This window comes from Coturnix japonica, chromosome 1, assembly GCF_054131305.1.
Source record: "Coturnix japonica strain WE chromosome 1, WE-NBRP24, whole genome shotgun sequence".
Lineage (NCBI taxonomy): Eukaryota > Metazoa > Chordata > Aves > Galliformes > Phasianidae > Coturnix > Coturnix japonica.
The window spans coordinates 158746118-158764731 of record NC_140663.1 but is presented as its reverse complement, the minus strand read 5'-3'; the positions used below and the strand labels follow the sequence as shown (position 1 = coordinate 158764731).

Genomic DNA, 18614 nt, shown 5'->3' with positions numbered 1-18614 from the left:
TTGTTTATGAGGAGTACTGCTCTTCTCCTTAGGTGTTTGTGGTTCATACTGGAAATATTGATGGCTAAAAATGAGAACAACAGTCATGCATTTATCAGAAAAATGGTAGAAAACATCAAGCAGACTAAAGATGCTCAAGGACCAGATGATGCAAAAATGAATGAAGTAGGTGACACTTTTTGATTGGAAAATGTGTTTAATTTTGACATGGCTCTAGAAATGAGTTACTTTTGTTTACACACCAACTTGAAGATGTGTTTTGATACAGTTGTATAGAGGATGTGTGTTGTTTTATGTAGTGATTGCGTTATTGTAGTCTAGATGTCAGATACTGTGACAGATTGCCTGTGTTTCTGTAGAACATAATAGTTTGGCATTGTTCTGTTTCAGTCTCGGTAACATTAAATGCTACTTTCAGATGTGTGTAAGCTAGAGGTTCTACTCTTTTGAGTTGTCCCATAGTGAGAAATAGTAAGAAAAATACATTCATGAGATGGCTCTAGTTTGTATTACGTAGTGAACGGATCAAACTCATCTTGTTAAGGTTTTTGCATCACAGAATATGAGGACCACACAAAAAGTAATGCCTCCTATTTTATGGCATTGGTCCATGATGGCAGAGGTGGATGGATGTTGGTGGTATGGCAGTAGAGGTTGAGCTTTCCTACCAGTATGCCGTTAAATGTTGTTGCCATGTGACAGATGGCAGCAGAGGGACAGTCTAACAAAAAGGCATCAGATATGGAAGTACATATGAAGCAAAGGTGTGTCACTGAATTCCTCCATGCAGAAAAATTGGCTCCCACTGACATTCATTCACAGTTGCTGCACACTTATGGAGGCCAGTGAATGGATGTGAGCACAGTGAGGCAGTTGGTGTTGTGTTTCAGCAATGGTGATGGCACCATGAAAGACAAACCACATTCCAGGTGACCATGCAGATTTTTATGAGCATGGCATGAAGGCTCTTGTTCATTGCTGGCCAAAATACATAGGTTATGGAAGTTACTGTGCTCAAAAAGCAGCATTTTGAAGCTGAGAATTTGTTCTATCAAACAGTGTTACTGTGCTCTTTGTATCTGTTGTAGTTTCCATGGAAATAAATAGGAGGCACTACTTTTGGAGTAATCTATGTATGTAAATATGTCACTATTTTACTTTTCCCAAAGGCATTTGGTTTAACTTTGTCTTTGAAACCATAACCTATGTTAATCTTAAAGTATAGAAAGATCATGGAAGCCAGCTTTCTTGAACTGCTGGGTGTACAGTGCTTTTCTGCTCTGTGTTTTAGATCTTGGTGATACACTGTTTAATATGGATGCTGCTGTTAAATATTCTTTTCAACTCGGGCCTTTTATAATCCTCTGCTCAAAAGAATATTTTTATCAGACTTTGAAATGACCTTCTGGTTTTTCATTTTTACTTTTTATTATTTACTACTTACAGAAACTCTACACGGTCTGTGATGTAGCAATGAATATCATTATGTCAAAGAGTACAACATACAGTTTGGAATCCCCTAAAGATCCTGTACTTCCGGCACGATATTTTACTCAACCTGACAAGGTAGACCTTGGAGTTTAATTTTTCTTGAGATAAGTCTATTTAAATCTTCAGTAGTTGTAATGCAAGAGTTCTGTAGATCTCGTAGAATTCTCTGTATTATCATTAGTAGAAGATATGTGTTCATGTTTTTGTAAGTATTTGTGAACATGCGCTTTTCTACCTTTATAATTCTTTTAGGAGACATTATAGTTCAGGTTTAACATTTCAGAAGTATAAATGAACTATAAATGTAACGAAAATCTCTTCTAGTACTACTTCCAAAATGTTCATATCTTGTTCATTGATTACTTATTTTTTTTTTATTCCTTCTTTATAGAATTTTAGTAACACCAAAAATTATCTTCCTCCAGAAATGAAGTCATTTTTCACTCCTGGAAAGGTGTGTGTTTATTTCTTTATTATTTTTTTAAAAAATTATCTGTCTGCTTTAAATAAATAACAACAACTTAATAATAATTCAGTATTTAGTAAAGGAAAGGACATATTATGTTTTTCATCTGGGTTAATGTATCTTGTTCCTAATTGCAGGGAAACGTATCTGCTACTTTGCTAAAGAACGTCTTCATTAGCCTTAGCTTTGCAAATGAAGCATTAGCTGTGAGCCAACTGCTTTCTAGTAGAGGTAGAATGCAAGTTAGGAAAAAATAGCGTGATATCTTCATTCTCAAAGATGAAAGCCAATGTTTACTGATGTGAATATATAAGCAGTGTGTTAAGTGTTTCAATATTTGAATTCTGTGAGTTAGAAATCACTTTTTACTGGAGATACAAGAGCTCTAAAAGGGAAGTTTTGTCTTTAGATTTCAGATAGTCAAATTTAAGTTCTGTCACCCAGTGTTTGACGTTCTTAACTTCTGTCCCAAGCTTTCTGATAATAAGTTTGCCGCAACAACATTAAAAGACAAGTAACATGGTTTTGCTACCATGAAAAATCAGGGTGGTTGAGGTTGGAAGGACCTCTAAAGGTCATCTGATCCCAAAGCCGCTGTTCTCTCAGCCTTGTCTCAACTGAGAAATGCTCTTGAATCTTCATCATCTTGGTGATCCTTCGTTGGATTTTCCAGTAGCTCTATATATCGCATATGGCTTAATCTGAAATTCTTTTTCTAAGTGGAGTTTTATATTTACCATTCTAGAGCCAGGTACTCTAGCTCCTTTTTTATTTTATAGTTCTGGAACTTTGTAAAAAGCAAACACCAAATTTTTGAGCACTAAAAATATTCAATTGCTTCTTCATTACGAAAACATGATATGAGAATTGGTCTAGAGTGTTGCCTTTTGGGGATGGAGTACTAAATTGTGTGGATTTTTGTTAGGTGGATCTAAGCAGGAGATAGTATTTGAGGGCAGTAGCATCTTTGTTGTGGTCTCAGTGGTGAGGGTGAAACTGTTAGTGCAGGTTCTGATAGTTGTAAGTCCCTCCTTAGGAGTTAATCAAGTTTGGGTTTCAACATCTGTCCTTTTGAGCTTTTTCTGTATTCACGTATAAATCTCTGAAAAAGGAATGCTCAGGGCTGCTATGATGTTAAGCCGTGTGGGTTTTTCTTTCTGCTGTCACCAACTAGAATCAAATACTGAAATAGAGAACGGATCATCCTAGATGTTGTGAAGCCTGGGGAATGGTCTTTAACTGTTCACCATTTGTGTAGGCAGGTGCTTGGCATAAAGGTTTATTCTCTTTATCAGTAACTGAATGCTTTCAGCTTTCTCAGAAGTTATTATGAGCTAGAGGTATTTGGCATATCTGAAAGGTAATCTACTTAAGTAACATGAAGTTCACCATTGTCTGGAAATTTTGGCTCCTATTAAAAGCCTCACAATTTCCAAATCTGTGCATGAATCATTGGAGTCTTCTCTGGAATATTTGCTTTTGAGGCCCTCATTCATTCCCAGTTGAAGCTAGTGTGGTTTGCCATTACAGCCAAGCCACTTTAATGGCATATTTGCTGAAAGTGCTGTCCTACTGCTACTTCTGCTTTGCCAGCTGAGATGCTTATCTAATCCAAATGGTGAGGTGCTTCCGGCAGTTACATTAGCAGGAAGCAAACTTTAGGAGAAGTGCTGAAGTGGCTTAATGCAAGGTGAGCCAGTGAGAAGAGGACAGAGTTATAAGTGTTGAGAAAATAATTCTGGTTTTGATGGCAGCTGTCTACTTGATTGCAACTCTATCAGCTTCCTTCTCATATCATAACTTCAGTATTTTAATGTTTATTGTTTTGTGTTGTAATCAAAATTCTGATTGCAGGAAGTGAAATGTGTGAATATTTTAAGTATAGTACATGTTAATATTATCAAAATGCTTAGTTTAAAATAAAGGAAATATATTTTTGGTTTCAGCCCAAAGCAGCCAATGTTCTTGGAGCGGTTAACAAGCCTCTTTCGTCAGCAGGCAAGCAGTCTCAATCCAAATCTTCACGAATGGAAACTGTAAGCAATGCCAGCAGCAGTTCAAATCCAAGCTCTCCAGGAAGGATCAAAGGGAGGTTGGTAGACAACAAAGGAGCTTTTGATATTTCAAGTATTTGTAATGGAAACTTTGATTATTTCTATAATGCTTTTTAAGAGAGAAACAAAATTATATCATTTTGAAGTGAAGTTATAATGGCACGTTGCATAATGGGAACCACAAATCGAGCTTTCCAACAACATGAATAAATTTTCTCTTAAAAAAAAAAAGAAGAAATGAAGAAAGAAAAGAGATATTCAAGAACAGTCACCTAAAAGAGAATCAAATCACATCTACAAGTATGAGGAAGGGAAAGAGGTTTTCATACATATATGTGTAGATCTGCAGATCCTGGGAAGTTGGTAACCTGCTGTAATGTGTTTACATCTCACAGAAAGAGAGGACTGGTAGGCCAGTATGGTGGTCTAGCATAACTTCCTCCTGTATGAGTTTGTGCTGGACTTAGCAGATAAATGTTTCTGGGATTTAGATTCTGTAATAATGGGAAGGACATACTGAAATACTAGAGAATTTGTTGCCTAGTTAGCTAGCTGTCCGTAAAATACACACGTTTTATTTTGATTTTCTAGGTTACTGTCTTGGTATCTTTTATTTAACTGAAGGTCACATCATTAATTTGTTTCACTGAGAAATTTAGAGATTTCATGGTTCCCTCTTTTAATCTTTTCACGTTTATTCAAGGCTGAGAGAAAGTTGTGTTTTGAGCTACAACTTCTCAGTTGATTCTTCTGTGAATATTTAATATATACTATTAATTTGAAAAGTGGGGCAGTGCTACACAACAAATACTTCACCACTCCTTGGCAATTACACGGACTTGTAAGAAGTAAGTCATACAAGTTCATACTCAGAAATGTATTATTGATTAAAGGCAGGTTAGAATCCATCTTCTTCAAATCCAATGAAGTGAATCTGAGACTGCATCCAGTCTATTTTTAAAAAGTAAAACTGCTGCACCTGCAGCCTAACCTATTCTGTCATCTTTGTGGTTTCCCCAGCTCACTTAAGTAAAATCAATTAGCATTTCGAGTAGCGATCCCAAAGAAGAAAAGTCCACTAGAAGCGATGGTAATGATTCATTATGCATCGTATTTCCCATTCATTATGCCTGAATATATTCACGCAGGCTTGCATCCATTAAGGTGATGTATAAAAACTGTCAGAAGTTACTGCAGGTTTTCTACTTGTAGAAGAACGCCTTTCTCGACCAGGCAGGGCCCATTACAGGGAGCTGCTGTATCTAAATGCTGCTCATCTTTTTAATGCGTAGAATATTTATTTACCATTAAAACTCTGCACTGTTACTTCATAAAATAAAATCAAAATTGCTTTTTTGAGTTTCAGTGCAGATATTCCTCTTGTAGTTTGGCTTTTGTGTATTACCTTCTACTTGTGGGTCTCTGTTTTACAAATCATTGCCCACGTTTACATATGTAAAAACTGAACTAAAAGTGGAATTGCTTTTTTGTATATGCTGCTGTAAGTAGTTAAAGAAAGCTGAGGGATGAACTATCTCTGAAATTCAAATCTGCTGTTCTACAGCACAAACCTCTCCATAGGAAAGTGCTTTAGTTGGTCTGTGGGGATCTTTGGTATGTAAAGGGTATGCAAATGTAAACATGCACAGATTTCTTGTATCTCAGTAAGGCTTTTCTGTTTCAAAAATATCACTGAGGTGATCATATTAGCTCGTGATTGACCCCTCGCCCTGAGACTTAGATGTTCTTGTTTGTGGTATCACACGACAGCTGTAATAGCCTGAGTGAAAGCTTCTTTCTACTGGATTGTTCGTGGTTTAGGAACAGATTTCTTCTGAAGGTTGTTCTTTTATATATATATATATATATATATATATATATATATATAAAATGATTATCTGCTATATTGTAATAATGAGGTGAACAAATGTTTATTGATTCTAGGCTTGACAGTTCTGAAATGGACCACAGTGAAAATGAAGAATTCACACTGAGTTCACCATTACCAGGGAAGAAAACTGACAAAAGGGATGACTCTGATCTTGTAAGGGTGAGACTTTTGGTTGCGTTACAGATGTTTCATTTTCAGTTACCAAGACCTTAAAATAACAATGAATTTGCTGATACTTAATATTAGAAAAATATCAGAAAATATTAGAAAAATATAAGAAAAATATTCCTGTTAAAAAAACATGAAACTGAGGTAATGTTTTCAACTGTTGGAGGATGTGCTTAGAGGTGAGAAATGGAATGAAAAGAAGTGTTCAGTTTGGCTGATGATGTTACCTTTGTGTCACACTGACAATTTGAGTAAGCTTCCAAGACTGCCTGTTAGGATTTGTGGGGTTTGAAAGGGGTAGACTGTGCTAGATCTAGGTTGGTGACAATTAGTCCACTAGGCCATTAGTCTGATGTTTGGAATTCATTGGTGAAGTACGTGAAACATTGATGAAGTTGATAGCTTGCTTGGGCTTCTGTTTCCCAGTATAGTGTAGGTTTTTTTCTTAATGTATCTGATGGTGAGTGAAAATATGACTTTGTAAGAATTACTTGGACTAACTTCAGGATGTTCAACTGTACAGCAATTCTGGGGGAGCACATTAACCTGACTGAGATGTCAGATTGCCTGTTGAGGTTGTAAACATTCTTTTTGTCAATGGTTTATTTGCTTGCAGCTAGCAAAATGGTAATACGTCAGTGGTGCTGATGTTTTACAATTCTTACCTTTTTTGATGTTGTACCATTTCTGATGCACAGGCATGTTTTCTGTGTTGCTTTTCAAAAGCTATAGGGAATAAGGAATCTTGAATAGAAAGTGGGCATTCTGATTTGACATTGGATTTTAGAAATTCAAGTAGGAGTTATCCAATTAGCCCTATGGAATCTGTTTTCTTGCATGTAATTTGTACAGCAGTGAAGGCAGGGTTCTGAATGATAGGTATCACGAGCAGAAGCTGTAGCATGATTTTAAATGTCTGTGCATGCTGTGATCTCCCTTAGGCATTAGGGTGGAGTCAACTAACTGATAGTTATAGACCAATGCAGTCTCACCAGATTTAAAATAGTCTTAGTTCTCAACAAGCACATTGCTAAACTGTTTGGAGAGAGCATTACACTTCAATGAGTAGCAAAATGGTGTCATTGCTATGCTGATTTACAGTGTCAACATAATTCAGAAGACATTATTTGTATGTTTCTTTGAAAGAGATTTTAGTGAATGACCATTACTCAGTACCTTGAGGCCAGTAAGCCCTCTCCTTACCAATTCTTACTGATGGACCTGCGTGTTTCTGTGAATAGCAATTCTCAAGACTCCAGACTCAAGACATGAGAGCAGAGGAACTGATTTGGACTCCCACTAAGATTTAGGATTTTAGTATATTTACTGCAAGTATTAACAGGCTGAATATTCAGTCTCAAGCAACATTTACATGTTATATCAGAATGCTGGAAAGAAAAAGAAGAAAATAATAGTTCTGTTAACAGTTTGAATAAAAAGAAATTCAAATATCATTAGTAAACAATGTTTTGTTCCTTAATAACTTTCGGCCATTAATCATAATTGTAGTAATTGAAGTTATACATGACAAATAATGAATTAGATCAAATCTATTAAAACTTGATGTTCTAGAATGTATTACAGATATGCTATATCTGATGTCACTGCTGCTTTTGGGTTTTGGACCCTCTGTTCTCCTGTTAGGTCAGTTTGTCACGTTGATCTGAACTGCCTGGGACATAGAAAGTTACTGACTAGAAGCAAACAGGCAGCATAACAAAAAACAACACCACAACTCTTAAGCACAATGTTTCATAGTATAACCTTGAAATTTTATTCCTTACATTTGGCTTTCCTTTCAGCTTTACATTTTTCAGTCCAGTATTGCCATATATACATATACGTTCTCTATACTCCAAAGTCTAAATGGCATAATGTGTATTAATACATTTATGCTTATGTGAAACTTCATCTATTTTAATTACAAAAATACTTTAGCAGCTTAATTCAGGTAAGGGAAAGCAAGATAATAGTTGAAGAAAAAAACTAAACAGTATTTTTAGACAGCTTGGTTTGGTATGTTGCATCAGCTGTCAATCTGAAGGGTCTGACATGCAGTGGTTGAGAGGCTGTAGGTTGAATTGATAACTGAGAAAAATCAAGAGGGTTCAATATTTCAAGTACTCCTAAGGGCATTTATATCTCATTTTGAATATATAATAAAACTGCTTAAGGTAATAGATTGAGAATTCATTTTTTGTGTCTTTGGAGCTTGGGAGCAGACTGAAACAACCTCTTCTTTCAGGGGTGGGGGCTGATGAGGCCAACCTTCCGAACCTGTTAGCTGCATACTGAAGTGTTTCTACACAGAAGAGCCACGAACTTTGTAGAAGTAGAGCTGCAGGGGTCAAGGAATAGTTTTTGTTCTGAAAGCTTATGATTCAGAATGGGTTCTACCTTTCTATTAATATTTTATTTTGCTGAGTAGAGCAAATGTTAAGTCTCAGTACAGCTTTGGTAGTAGTCCTTTGGCAGCTAATCCTTGTGCTTTCTTCTCTGAATATGAATCCAGGTGCTTGCCATCTCTTGTATCTGGTGCTTTGCCATTGCCAGCATGGAAACCAGGCATAAGCACCCTGCAACTTACAGCAGAGTTCAAGCCTCAAATTGACCATTTCCATCCTATCTTTATATTCTCCTATTGACAAACTGCAGTCATGAATGTTCAAACCAATTGTGTTTGCCACACACGAGGAAACAAATGAGGAAGACCTGATACCCTTCTGTGATTTAATTGTTTATGTTTAAAATAATCTTTCTTTGTGGCAATTACTGTGTGTATATATTTATTTAAACTTATGCAAAGGTTGAGAGATCAATATTTTAGAGACTTTTGGTAGAATTTCACATAACTTGAAGACTCTTCGTCTTATTGTGTTAGAGTTCTTTAGCTTTTGTGCATGTAGCAGTTTAACACAGTAATGCAGTTTTTAAATCTGAGATTTAATGCTACCTTTTCAGTCAGAGCTTGAGAAGCCTAGAGGAAGGAAGAAACCAGCTATCACAGACTCAGAAGAGAAGCTAAGCATAGATGACCTAAATAAACTGGGACAAGAGCAGAAGTTAAGAGGCAGTCAACGGGGAAGGAAGAGACCTGCAGTTGTTTCAGAGTCTGATGAAACACAATGGCAAGAGGAAAAAAGGCTAAAAGAAGATGTAATAGAAAGTGAGGATGAACAGAACAGTCCGCCAAAGAAAGGGAGAAGAGGACGCCCTCCCAAGCCAAATAATGGGGGAACACCAAAGGAAGAACCAGCAGCAAAGTCATCGAAAAGGAGCAAAAAAAAACAAACGTCAGCAGCAGCAGTAGAGGAGGAGGAAGAGGAAGAAGAAAGGCAAACTGAAAACATTGAACAAAAGCCGAAAGGCAGGCAAAACAGGTCGGCGAAAAGAACACAGCAGAGGTAAGTCTGTCTTCTTGTCAGCTGCATCTCCTTTGTTATTGTTTGACATCAGTTATAATTTGATACTTTGCAATTTGGGTCTTCCTCAAAACAGAGCAGAGCCATCTGAATCTAGTACAGTTGAATCAGCACAGTCTACGCCACAGAACAGACGAGGAAGGTCATCAAAAACACCACCATCACAGCAAAAAAAAGTGTAAGTGGTGAATATTTTCTGAATTTGTGTTAAGTAAAAATTAAACATATTCCTCTGTGCCCCCAAGCAATCATTGCTGAACGTATCTCAGAGTTCTTGAACTTTCAGTTATGAAAATAAATCCCTGTTGTTACTTCTAAAAGGTTTTCCCCAGCTGCTTCTCCTAGAGCAAATGGCCCACGAGTAAATTTAATGTGCTCAGGTAGTGTGTGTGTAGCATTGCTCTTCTAGGAGAAAGGTCAGTACAACACATGAGGACCTTGAGGACAGGGCTTTAGAAAGACTGCAAAGAACAAAAAACATTTCTGTTTGTTTTAGATAGGGAGGAAGAATCAAATTGTTACTGCTGTGAAATGGTATTGTGAAGAGTAAATATATTCTGATTCTTCTTAAATTAATTTTCATCGACTTTCTAATTTATGACCTCCTTATTGTAAGGTAATGTATAACAAAATGTGTTTTTGGTCTATGGAGAACAGTTCTTGAAAATTCTAAGGTGTGTTGAGCTACAGAATAAACTCTGTGAGTGGTTTCATTATCTTGTGCTTGCTGTAAAAACTACTGGTATCTCTGCCTTTTCTTTTAATGGATGTGCAGTATATGTGAAGCAGAGCTGTACAAGTGGACGGGAAAATAAAAACTGGGATGTGGAACAGATTTGCAGCACACCTTTCCAGAACATGGTAGCCAATTCCTTAGGGTGCTACGTGCACACATCTTCATTCTGGCCTTTTTTATTATTCTGTTGCCAGTATTGTTTTTCTAGATTCTGGGCTTCTGTCGATCCTCCTCTGTCAGGATCCAGATTTGCCTGTCCTCATCAATCTGTTTTTTCTATACCTGAAATTCTTGCCTGAGCAACTTTGTATCCTCCAATGAAATTCCAATATTTGCTCCTGTTCTGGCATTTTGCATTCACAGTATCCCAACTTCTCCAGTATTGTTTTCCTGCCTCTTTTCACCCATATGTGAGAAGCCAGCCTGTGAATAACTCTTCTGCTTCCTTTTTGATTGTGTTACTTCTGTCAGTCTTAGAAGGCCTCGGTTAAGCTATTGATTTTCAGAGGTTGCCATGTTGTTTGGTTGGTTCTGGAACTCCCACTGTGCTTTAATTAATGTGTAATTCGGTGGTTTTATTCTGAACTGTGGTTCTTGTGACTGAAAATTCCCTTCAGTATGGTTTGAAGCTGTCGCAGGACAGTTGTTTTGGACCTGTATCACCCCAATGAGGACTGAAGTGTATTGGCTGTCTGGAAGGGAGTTTCTAATTTAATTTCACCCAACAAGTCACCTAGTTTGGGTGCATCAAGACAACTTCACAAACCAAACCAAAGAGTTGCAAGAGAGATGAATCAGTAATTTAATTCCAAACTATGTGAATTACACAAAGCAAACTGTAATGTGGGTGCAGCCTTTAGTTTTAGATGCGTTTCCTGTCTTCATTTTCTTGTTTTTAAGGTAGGGAGAGCATGAAGGGGCCCAGTTCTCATTTATAGCATATGGTTAGGGTTTTTTGGGTGGGTTTTTCTTTTCTTTTTTTTTTTTTTTTGTTTTTTTTTGTTTTCTTTTCTGCTTGTGGTTCAGCTCTAATAACAAACAAACAGTTTAAGATATTGATTGATCTTGATTATCCTGATTAGGGTGATATTATTGCTGATTACCCCTAGCTCTTTAGTATGAGCTAGTTTGGAAGCTTTACATCCTCTGCAGTGTTATCTTCATAAACAGCAGTGTGTGGGTTCTTCTATGTCTGTAAAATAATATACATGCTGTTATTCAAATTCTGTGGTGTATAAATTAGAGAAGGCCCAGGTTGGAAGGGACCTCAAGGATCACAAGGCTCCAACCCCCCTGCCACAGGCAGGGCTACCACATTTAATACTAGACCAGGCTGCCCAGGGCCCCATCCAACCTGGCCTTGAATACCTCCAGGGACGGGGCATCCACAGCCTCTCTGAGCAACCTGTGCCAGCACCTCACCTCAGTTCTCAGTAAAGAACTTCCCCCTGACATCCAACCTGAATCTTCCCTGATTCAACTTAAAACCATTTCCTAGTTACTGTTGTATTCGCCTTCCTTGCCCTGTGTCTGGTACTGAAGAGCAATACCTGTAACTGTCCATAGATGAAAAAAATGTTCACCAATGTATTCCTGGAATTTTATTCTGAAAGAAATTGGCTTCCAGTTGTTCAGATTCCTATTAATACGTCTACTGTTCTTTGTACAGATGAACTAGAAAAGCACACAAGGTAGAAATATTACATAGATTGAAATTTTAATGCTGCTGTTCTTATCAAGAGGAATGTCAGTTCTCTTGCATAGCTGATGCATCTGCAGACCCATATAGCATCAAATTGATCTTTGTTTTAATTCTGTTTTTAGCCGTGCAGGACGTTCCAAACAAGCAGCCAGTAAGGAGAATGAATCCAGTGAAGAGATGGATGTGTTTCAGAGTAGCTCACCTGTCAGTGATGATGTTCCCCAGGAAGAAGTAATGGAAGAAGAGGAAGTTTCCACAATCAATGTAAGAAATGCCTTTTGTTTTGGGTGCTTTTTTTTGAGTCTTTGGCATTGTCTTTGTATTGACGTGTTTGGAGACGGACTTCTGTTCCCACAACCCGAACTTCCTTTAACATGGATGAGGAGGTGGTGGTCAGATGTCAGTGTTGTGTAGCAGCGCTGCAATGTTGTGTCGTAGAGCATCTGCATTTCTCAGACAGAAAATGTCAGTTTTTATCAAGAATTGTAAGTTAGTTTACTGTTCTGCGTAGCTTTTGTTATCTGTCTGATCTGCGTAGAGCTTCACGGGGATTTCCAGGTAACTCATACCTTTTCTTGTCAACTAGATTATAATAGTGAGTAATGTAACTAGCTTATTTTTTTTTTAATATTTGAAGAATTCAGGGTCGGTAACATGATTTTACTTATGTTATTATTGATTGAGGCTTGCACCTGTGATAAAAGGAGTAATGAATGATAGTGCATGCAGTTACTTATGTAGTATTGTGAGAGAAAGCATTTTCTAAATGTGTTTCCATTACGAACTATATTTATTCTTGATTTTCTCTGAACTTAGTATCTCTGTACAAATATTTAAAACACTTTTTCCCCAAACAGGTGCGTCGCAGGACTTCCAAAAGGGAAAGGCGATGAGTGAGCCTGTAGTTGTCAGCCTTCCAGGTGAAAGCTTTGAAGAATGCTTTTAATATAAAGCTTGAGACTGAACAAAGCTGTTAGTGCACAAATGGGGTTGCTAAAAACAAAACAGACAAAACCTATTTTACTCTTACTGCCCCTGCATTTGCAGTCCCTAGGTCACAAGCTTTAGCCACACACACGTTGATATCATTAACTGTGGATCTTTGTGAAGTGTAATGTGCGCTGGCTTTGTAGACATATGAACTAAAGAAGAAAACTGTAAATAGTTTTTTTAATGTTTCTGACTTCTAAAGTGCTTGTATAGCTTTTATCCGCAGCTTTAAACTGACAGTGCCCCACTGTTTATTGGATCTATTGATTTAAAAATGATCTCAAGCAATATCTGTCAGTGTTCGTATTTGTACTCTTGTTGACATTTAACTGTGAAAAAGATCAGTTGAACAAATAGTGCTACTTTCTTTTGCCACTATTTGTTGAGAAGAAGAAATGCAATGATGTTTGTTTGCTTTGTGAATCCGACCTAGTGTTTACCTGTAGGCACCTACCTACCACCAGAGGTGCTACGTTACTTTCTTTTACAGTTGAACAATGTTGGGTAGAATTGACACAAGAGATGCAAATTGTGAAAGAAGTCGTTTGACTCATTTTACACCTCAGTATTGATGCCAGACTTTTCTGGACTTCTAGTGGCATTGAAAAATTCAAAAAAGATTTAAAATATTATAATTTTAAAAGTGTGTTATTAAATAATGTACTGAAACCCCACCCCTTTTATCTTCCCCTATCAGTTTTTATTAATCTACTGTATCAATAAAATTCTGTAACTGAGTTTTTAATAGTCTAGTATGTTAATGTGTATAGATATTTCCTTCTGAACATGATGTTCACAAAGAGCAAATTATTACTACATTATAATATGAAATCCGATATATAAACATTAGTGAAAATACAGTTCTTATTACAATGTAAAGTTAATCTCAAAGAAAATTTTATTGATGCAGTGTGTCTTTATAAAGCTGTTCTTGAGAGCCAAGTGTTTTGTATTTTATAGTGAAGTTGCATGTTTATGAAAAATGTGCTGAAAATGGGATGTAATGTTTTTTTGGAAACTCGTATCTAGCAGTAGTAGATGGTAGGTTGCCTCACGAGAGAGCCTTCTATTGAGAGTTTATTGTACTTCCTTCTTTTCATTTGTGAGCCAAATTTTTTTGGTATGAAGAGCTGCGTTTTTGTTGAGTGACTGCAGTCAGGCTGTTGGCGATCGCAGTCAAGGTATTCAAGATTTGAATGAAGCTCCGTTTTGATTTTATGCTACGATAGAGAAATTGTATTTGTATTTTTAGGTATAAGCCGGGGAGAAAAAAAAACTGAAACAAAATTCTTAAGTCAGTATCCCGTATGCAGTTTTACAGTTTCCAAACTGTGTCTTTGAAAACCAAAACGTGTGGGTTGTTATACTCTGCTTTGCCAAGCACGTATTATAATTTCATGTGCTGTTCTCTCTCTGGTTCCCGACTGTTGGCAACATGTGGAAAAAATCAATTTCTAACTTAAGAAAATTTATCCCATTGAATAATGGAGCATTTTCATATTATCCATCAAGAAATACATTATAGTCGCAAGGTGACCTGTACACATTTGTGGGATGAATAATAATACTGAAACGTGGATTTACCCATTTGTGAACTTAGAATGTCCACTAGTAAAAAAACCTTTAGACTTTTTTTCATTATGTACTTTTTGTTACTGATGGAAAAAGGTGTTTTCAAACTAGATTGTTCTGCCTTTGCTTAATTTTCCTCTCCCCCTGCCCCAGTATTCAGCTTTTCAGCATTTATACCTATTGGGATGGGGGAAATGCTGCCTAAGAAGGCAGTTAGGTTTGGCTTGAATTGACTTCAAAGTGGTTGGCACAACTGAACTGGCTTACTTAGGATTCAGCAGTGCAAATGCAAGTTGTTTTGTTGTGGGGTTGTTTTTTTTTTTCCTTTACGGTATAAAATGATTGAAAGCTAGCTTTATATTTTCCTCTTTGACAGAATTGCACTGAAAACATTTATGGAAGATGTATCTTTGAGTCCATTTTATACAAAAATATGAAAAATTGATGTTGGAACTGCTGCAGACTCTTGAGGCTTTATGTGCATAAACATGGTTAGGTTAAACTTCATCAAATATTGATGCACATTACCGATCATAACATTTAATGTAAATTTAACTATAGTTTTGCAATTTAAATGTTGATTTCTTGGGTTATAATGTGTAATTCATTATTTCTTGAGAAATAGGCACAGCAAATATTTCATTCTTATATTCAAGCCTCTTTTAAGTTCATTCTCATCTCATAAAGAAAATGAATATTTTATGTACTAACATTTTGAGATCTGCGTACAGTAGCTACAGTAGAGTATAATTATATATAAAAGATAAATTGCTAACATTCAGTTAGCATGCTCTCCTACAATGATTATGTTAAGTTTATAAAATGTACTGTATTACATTAAAAGATCAAGTTGAACTCACTATAACAAGTTCTAGTATGAAATGTTTCTGGGATTGCTGAAGTGTCTTGCTGAAGTACTTTGCAGCAAATTATGCCTGTCTGTGTTACGTTTCCTTTTCATGCTGCAGTGCATCAGGAAACTCTCAGTGATCTGTAGTTCATATGTAAAAAGCAAACGGTGACTGTAATCTTGATACTCGTGTTTAAGAAGAATTTGCTATGATTTCAGAAGCATGGGATTTTTTTATTTTTTTTTTTTACTTTTTACCACCTCAGATTGTGAATATTTAGCACTAGCTAATCCACTAATAGGAAGGAAATATATGGAATTGCTTGAAAGCTGTAGTGTAAATACACCTCTTCCACCTAGGATACTGTAGATTCCTACATGAGTTATATTTGACTCTGCCAATTGACTTTATTTTCTGGCAAAACTGATCCCTTTTTCAAATATTTTCATGTTTGCTGTTTTGACATTTCAATCTATGTGAACAAAAGCAGAATTTACAAACAAGCATTCATATTAAAGACACTTCCACTGAATATGCATATGTTCAATTTGTGACTAACGTGCGGAAATTTAGACTTGAAGATTAAATAATACTTTCTGACATACCATTTGTCATTTGATGTTCTCAAGAAAACCCATTTCACATACAGATGTGAGCGCATTTGTATTGCTATTATATTTCTTATGTATAGGTTTTGTCGCATCATCAGAGTCTACTTTTATGATCACATATGGTATGCCTTGCATCCTGCCAGTTTAAATCCCTGTGTTTGTGGGGTTATTTTATCCTGTGCAGAAATAAGTACATGTATATGTTTGAATGTTCTAATGCTTCTGTATACAGGACATGTGATGGTAAGGGAAGCATATATGTATCTTTAAACACGGGTACCCCAGGTGTACAAGTTGGAGTTTATATATGGAATTTTTTAAGAAGCCTATCTGTTTAATGCTATATATATGTATTTTGTAGAGACTGATACATCTCTACCTCATCAAGGTAGGTACAGTATGTATTATCTAAAGAAATTTTAAAAGAAAAACAATTGGATGTATTTCATGCTTACAAGCCAGCGTGTCCACAAGCAGGTGATGAAGACAAGTGCGTAATGGCCATCGTGCTATAGACTGATGGCTCTTTGCTTTTACAGTTATGGGGACCAAAGTCATAGCAGTTTACCTAACCACGATCTTTTGTCCAGACCTCCAGCAGGAGGAGCAGAAGAACCTGAATGCACTCTTGTTTCCTGTTATGCTTATGGGCACTCCAGTCTTTGCATCTTTGTTGGATGCTGCCTTCTCCAGAAGATGCTTTCTAATTTAGATGCAATTTCCGAGTGCTGGCAGAAGTGACTTCTAATACAGAGATAAATAACTTCCTGCTGTGCCAAGCAGTTTTGCCAACGTGTTTAGGACACTCACCTCGTTGTGTACATTACAGCATCTGGAACTCTGTTGTTAGAGGAAAGTTTAGAGCCAGTTGTTGGTAACGGGCAATAGAAGTACTGGGGTGAAGAATAAACAATTTGCTTTGAACTTCTTGAAGTTCTGCTGTCTTAGAGATCCGACCTCTGCACAGAGTTAGACAAGTGCCACTGTGTTTGTGCGGGCAGGATAAACATGAAATAAACATCACACAGCGTATGTATGGAGTAACTAAAAGTTTCACCCTTGCATTTTTTTCCAGTGCCTCACTACAGACATGATCTGGTTTTCAGCAGTGCATTCATTTCTGTAATGATAATGTGTGTTCTTTACAGATAGCAGCATCATATCTACGTATGAAGGAAGGAAGGCCTCTCAAGTGCTCGTTTCCAGTCCCGCAGATGGGTATCTCAGTACTCATGTGATAAGTTTGGAATTAGTTTTAACACAGACAGTTTCTTTGGAGGATGGCTGACGTCTCATGCAGAGGTTTATTTGGCTAGCTGTGCTTCTGAGGCCTCGAATACATGGATACAAAGGAACGTGGTATTTTGAAAATCAAAGCAGTATTATTGAATGCATTTCCTGCTCACTCAGCAGTAATTTTATTGAAAATAAACAAACTGTTTGCCTGTCACAACTTTGTTACTTATTTCTGAACAGATCCAGAGAACTGAAGGTTAAAGGTTCTGTTAAGGTTCTGTAAGACTCGGTAGTGTTGAGTTTTTTTAATTTCCTTTAGATAGAAGGCAATCACTCAAATTACGACACATGGTGAAAAGATGAACTCAGTAATAGTCTTAGCGGTAGTAATTGCTGTTGTAACACAAACGAATGCGTTCAGATGAAGCATTCTTCCACTGAAAACCTTTTCTTTAAAACACTGAAAAGAGAATGCCAAACAGCTTTCTCCTAAAGTCACGACAACTTGAAGTGCTGTGATGGGGAGCAGCTTTGGGTTGTTCTTTTAATAATTGACATAGATTTCAAGCTTACAGGTTTCTGTGTCTCCTGTAGTACATTTATATTCAGCACAGTTCTTGTAAACTAAAGATATTTTCAAGAAGAGTTTTTAATCCGTACTTAATAAAAATAATAATAATAATCAAGGTGTTAATTTTAAATAGCAAAGTTTTATTTTTTTATAGCCACATCTACAGATGCAATAATGTATAATGTGAATCTGATGTACCCCAACGTTTCTCTGGAGCCTTACTTCAAAAACGGTACTTCAGAAAGCAGGGGCTGGGAGAACGAAGATGATTGTTCTGTTTACCTTCTGTTTATCTGCCACTGTGTTCTTCATGGCTTAGGCGAATGAAAAACAATATGTGTGTGGAGTTGTGCTGAGTGAAAAATAAGATGATAGAAATGAGTTATTAATTTGGCACAGAGACAAGTAAAAGGTAGGGAATCAGCCGAGGACATGATGGGACAGCAGTTACTCGATATCAGGCGAGCAGTGGTAGGAGTCTTCTCTTCAAAATGAAAGCCTTCATGAGGGAAAGTTGGTGGGTTTATTTCGTTTTTGTTGTGTTGGATTTTTTGTTTGCTTTCAAAAAAAATAGAGGATATGTTGCTTTCTTTGGCTTGGAAGAAGAGCTTGCAGTGCTGAAACACACATGAAAGAATTGAGGCTAGTGCTGAACTAGTGGAAGGTGAGGCTGATAGCTGCTGGAGATCAGATTTCATTTGTAAGGGATGTGGAATAATTATGAACTGAAGGGATTCTAGCCTCTGTAGATACGAATGTAAGGCAATGTATCATCCATCTGAATGCAGCACTGAAAAGCAAGACAGGACAAGACAAGCAGTTTAGAAACAGGAACTCTAAGAGCTGCCTGATA

General features: G+C 36.8%; 1 protein-coding gene across 11 annotated transcripts in view; it reads left to right on the top strand.

The window, feature by feature from the left end:
- Positions 1-17404, top strand: part of PDS5B (PDS5 cohesin associated factor B) — a 99943-nt gene extending 82539 nt beyond the window's left edge. For 3 of the 11 annotated variants that reach the window (XM_015852030.3, XM_085536261.1, XM_085536260.1), the window contains 9 exons: positions 33-165; positions 1447-1566; positions 1883-1945; positions 3904-4049; positions 5956-6061; positions 9032-9474; positions 9569-9670; positions 12053-12194; positions 12788-15875. In XM_015852030.3, coding sequence (XP_015707516.2) covers positions 33-165; positions 1447-1566; positions 1883-1945; positions 3904-4049; positions 5956-6061; positions 9032-9474; positions 9569-9670; positions 12053-12194; positions 12788-12823 — 1291 coding nt within the window. In that variant the 3' untranslated portion in view covers positions 12824-15875. Of the gene's footprint in view, positions 1-32; positions 166-1446; positions 1567-1882; positions 1946-3903; positions 4050-5955; positions 6062-9031; positions 9475-9568; positions 9671-12052; positions 12195-12787; positions 15946-17102 lie in introns of those variants that run through there. The other 8 variants (XM_085536254.1, XM_085536262.1, XM_085536255.1 and 5 more) reach the window with 7 other exon arrangements.
- Positions 17405-18614: the final 1210 nt, after the last annotated feature.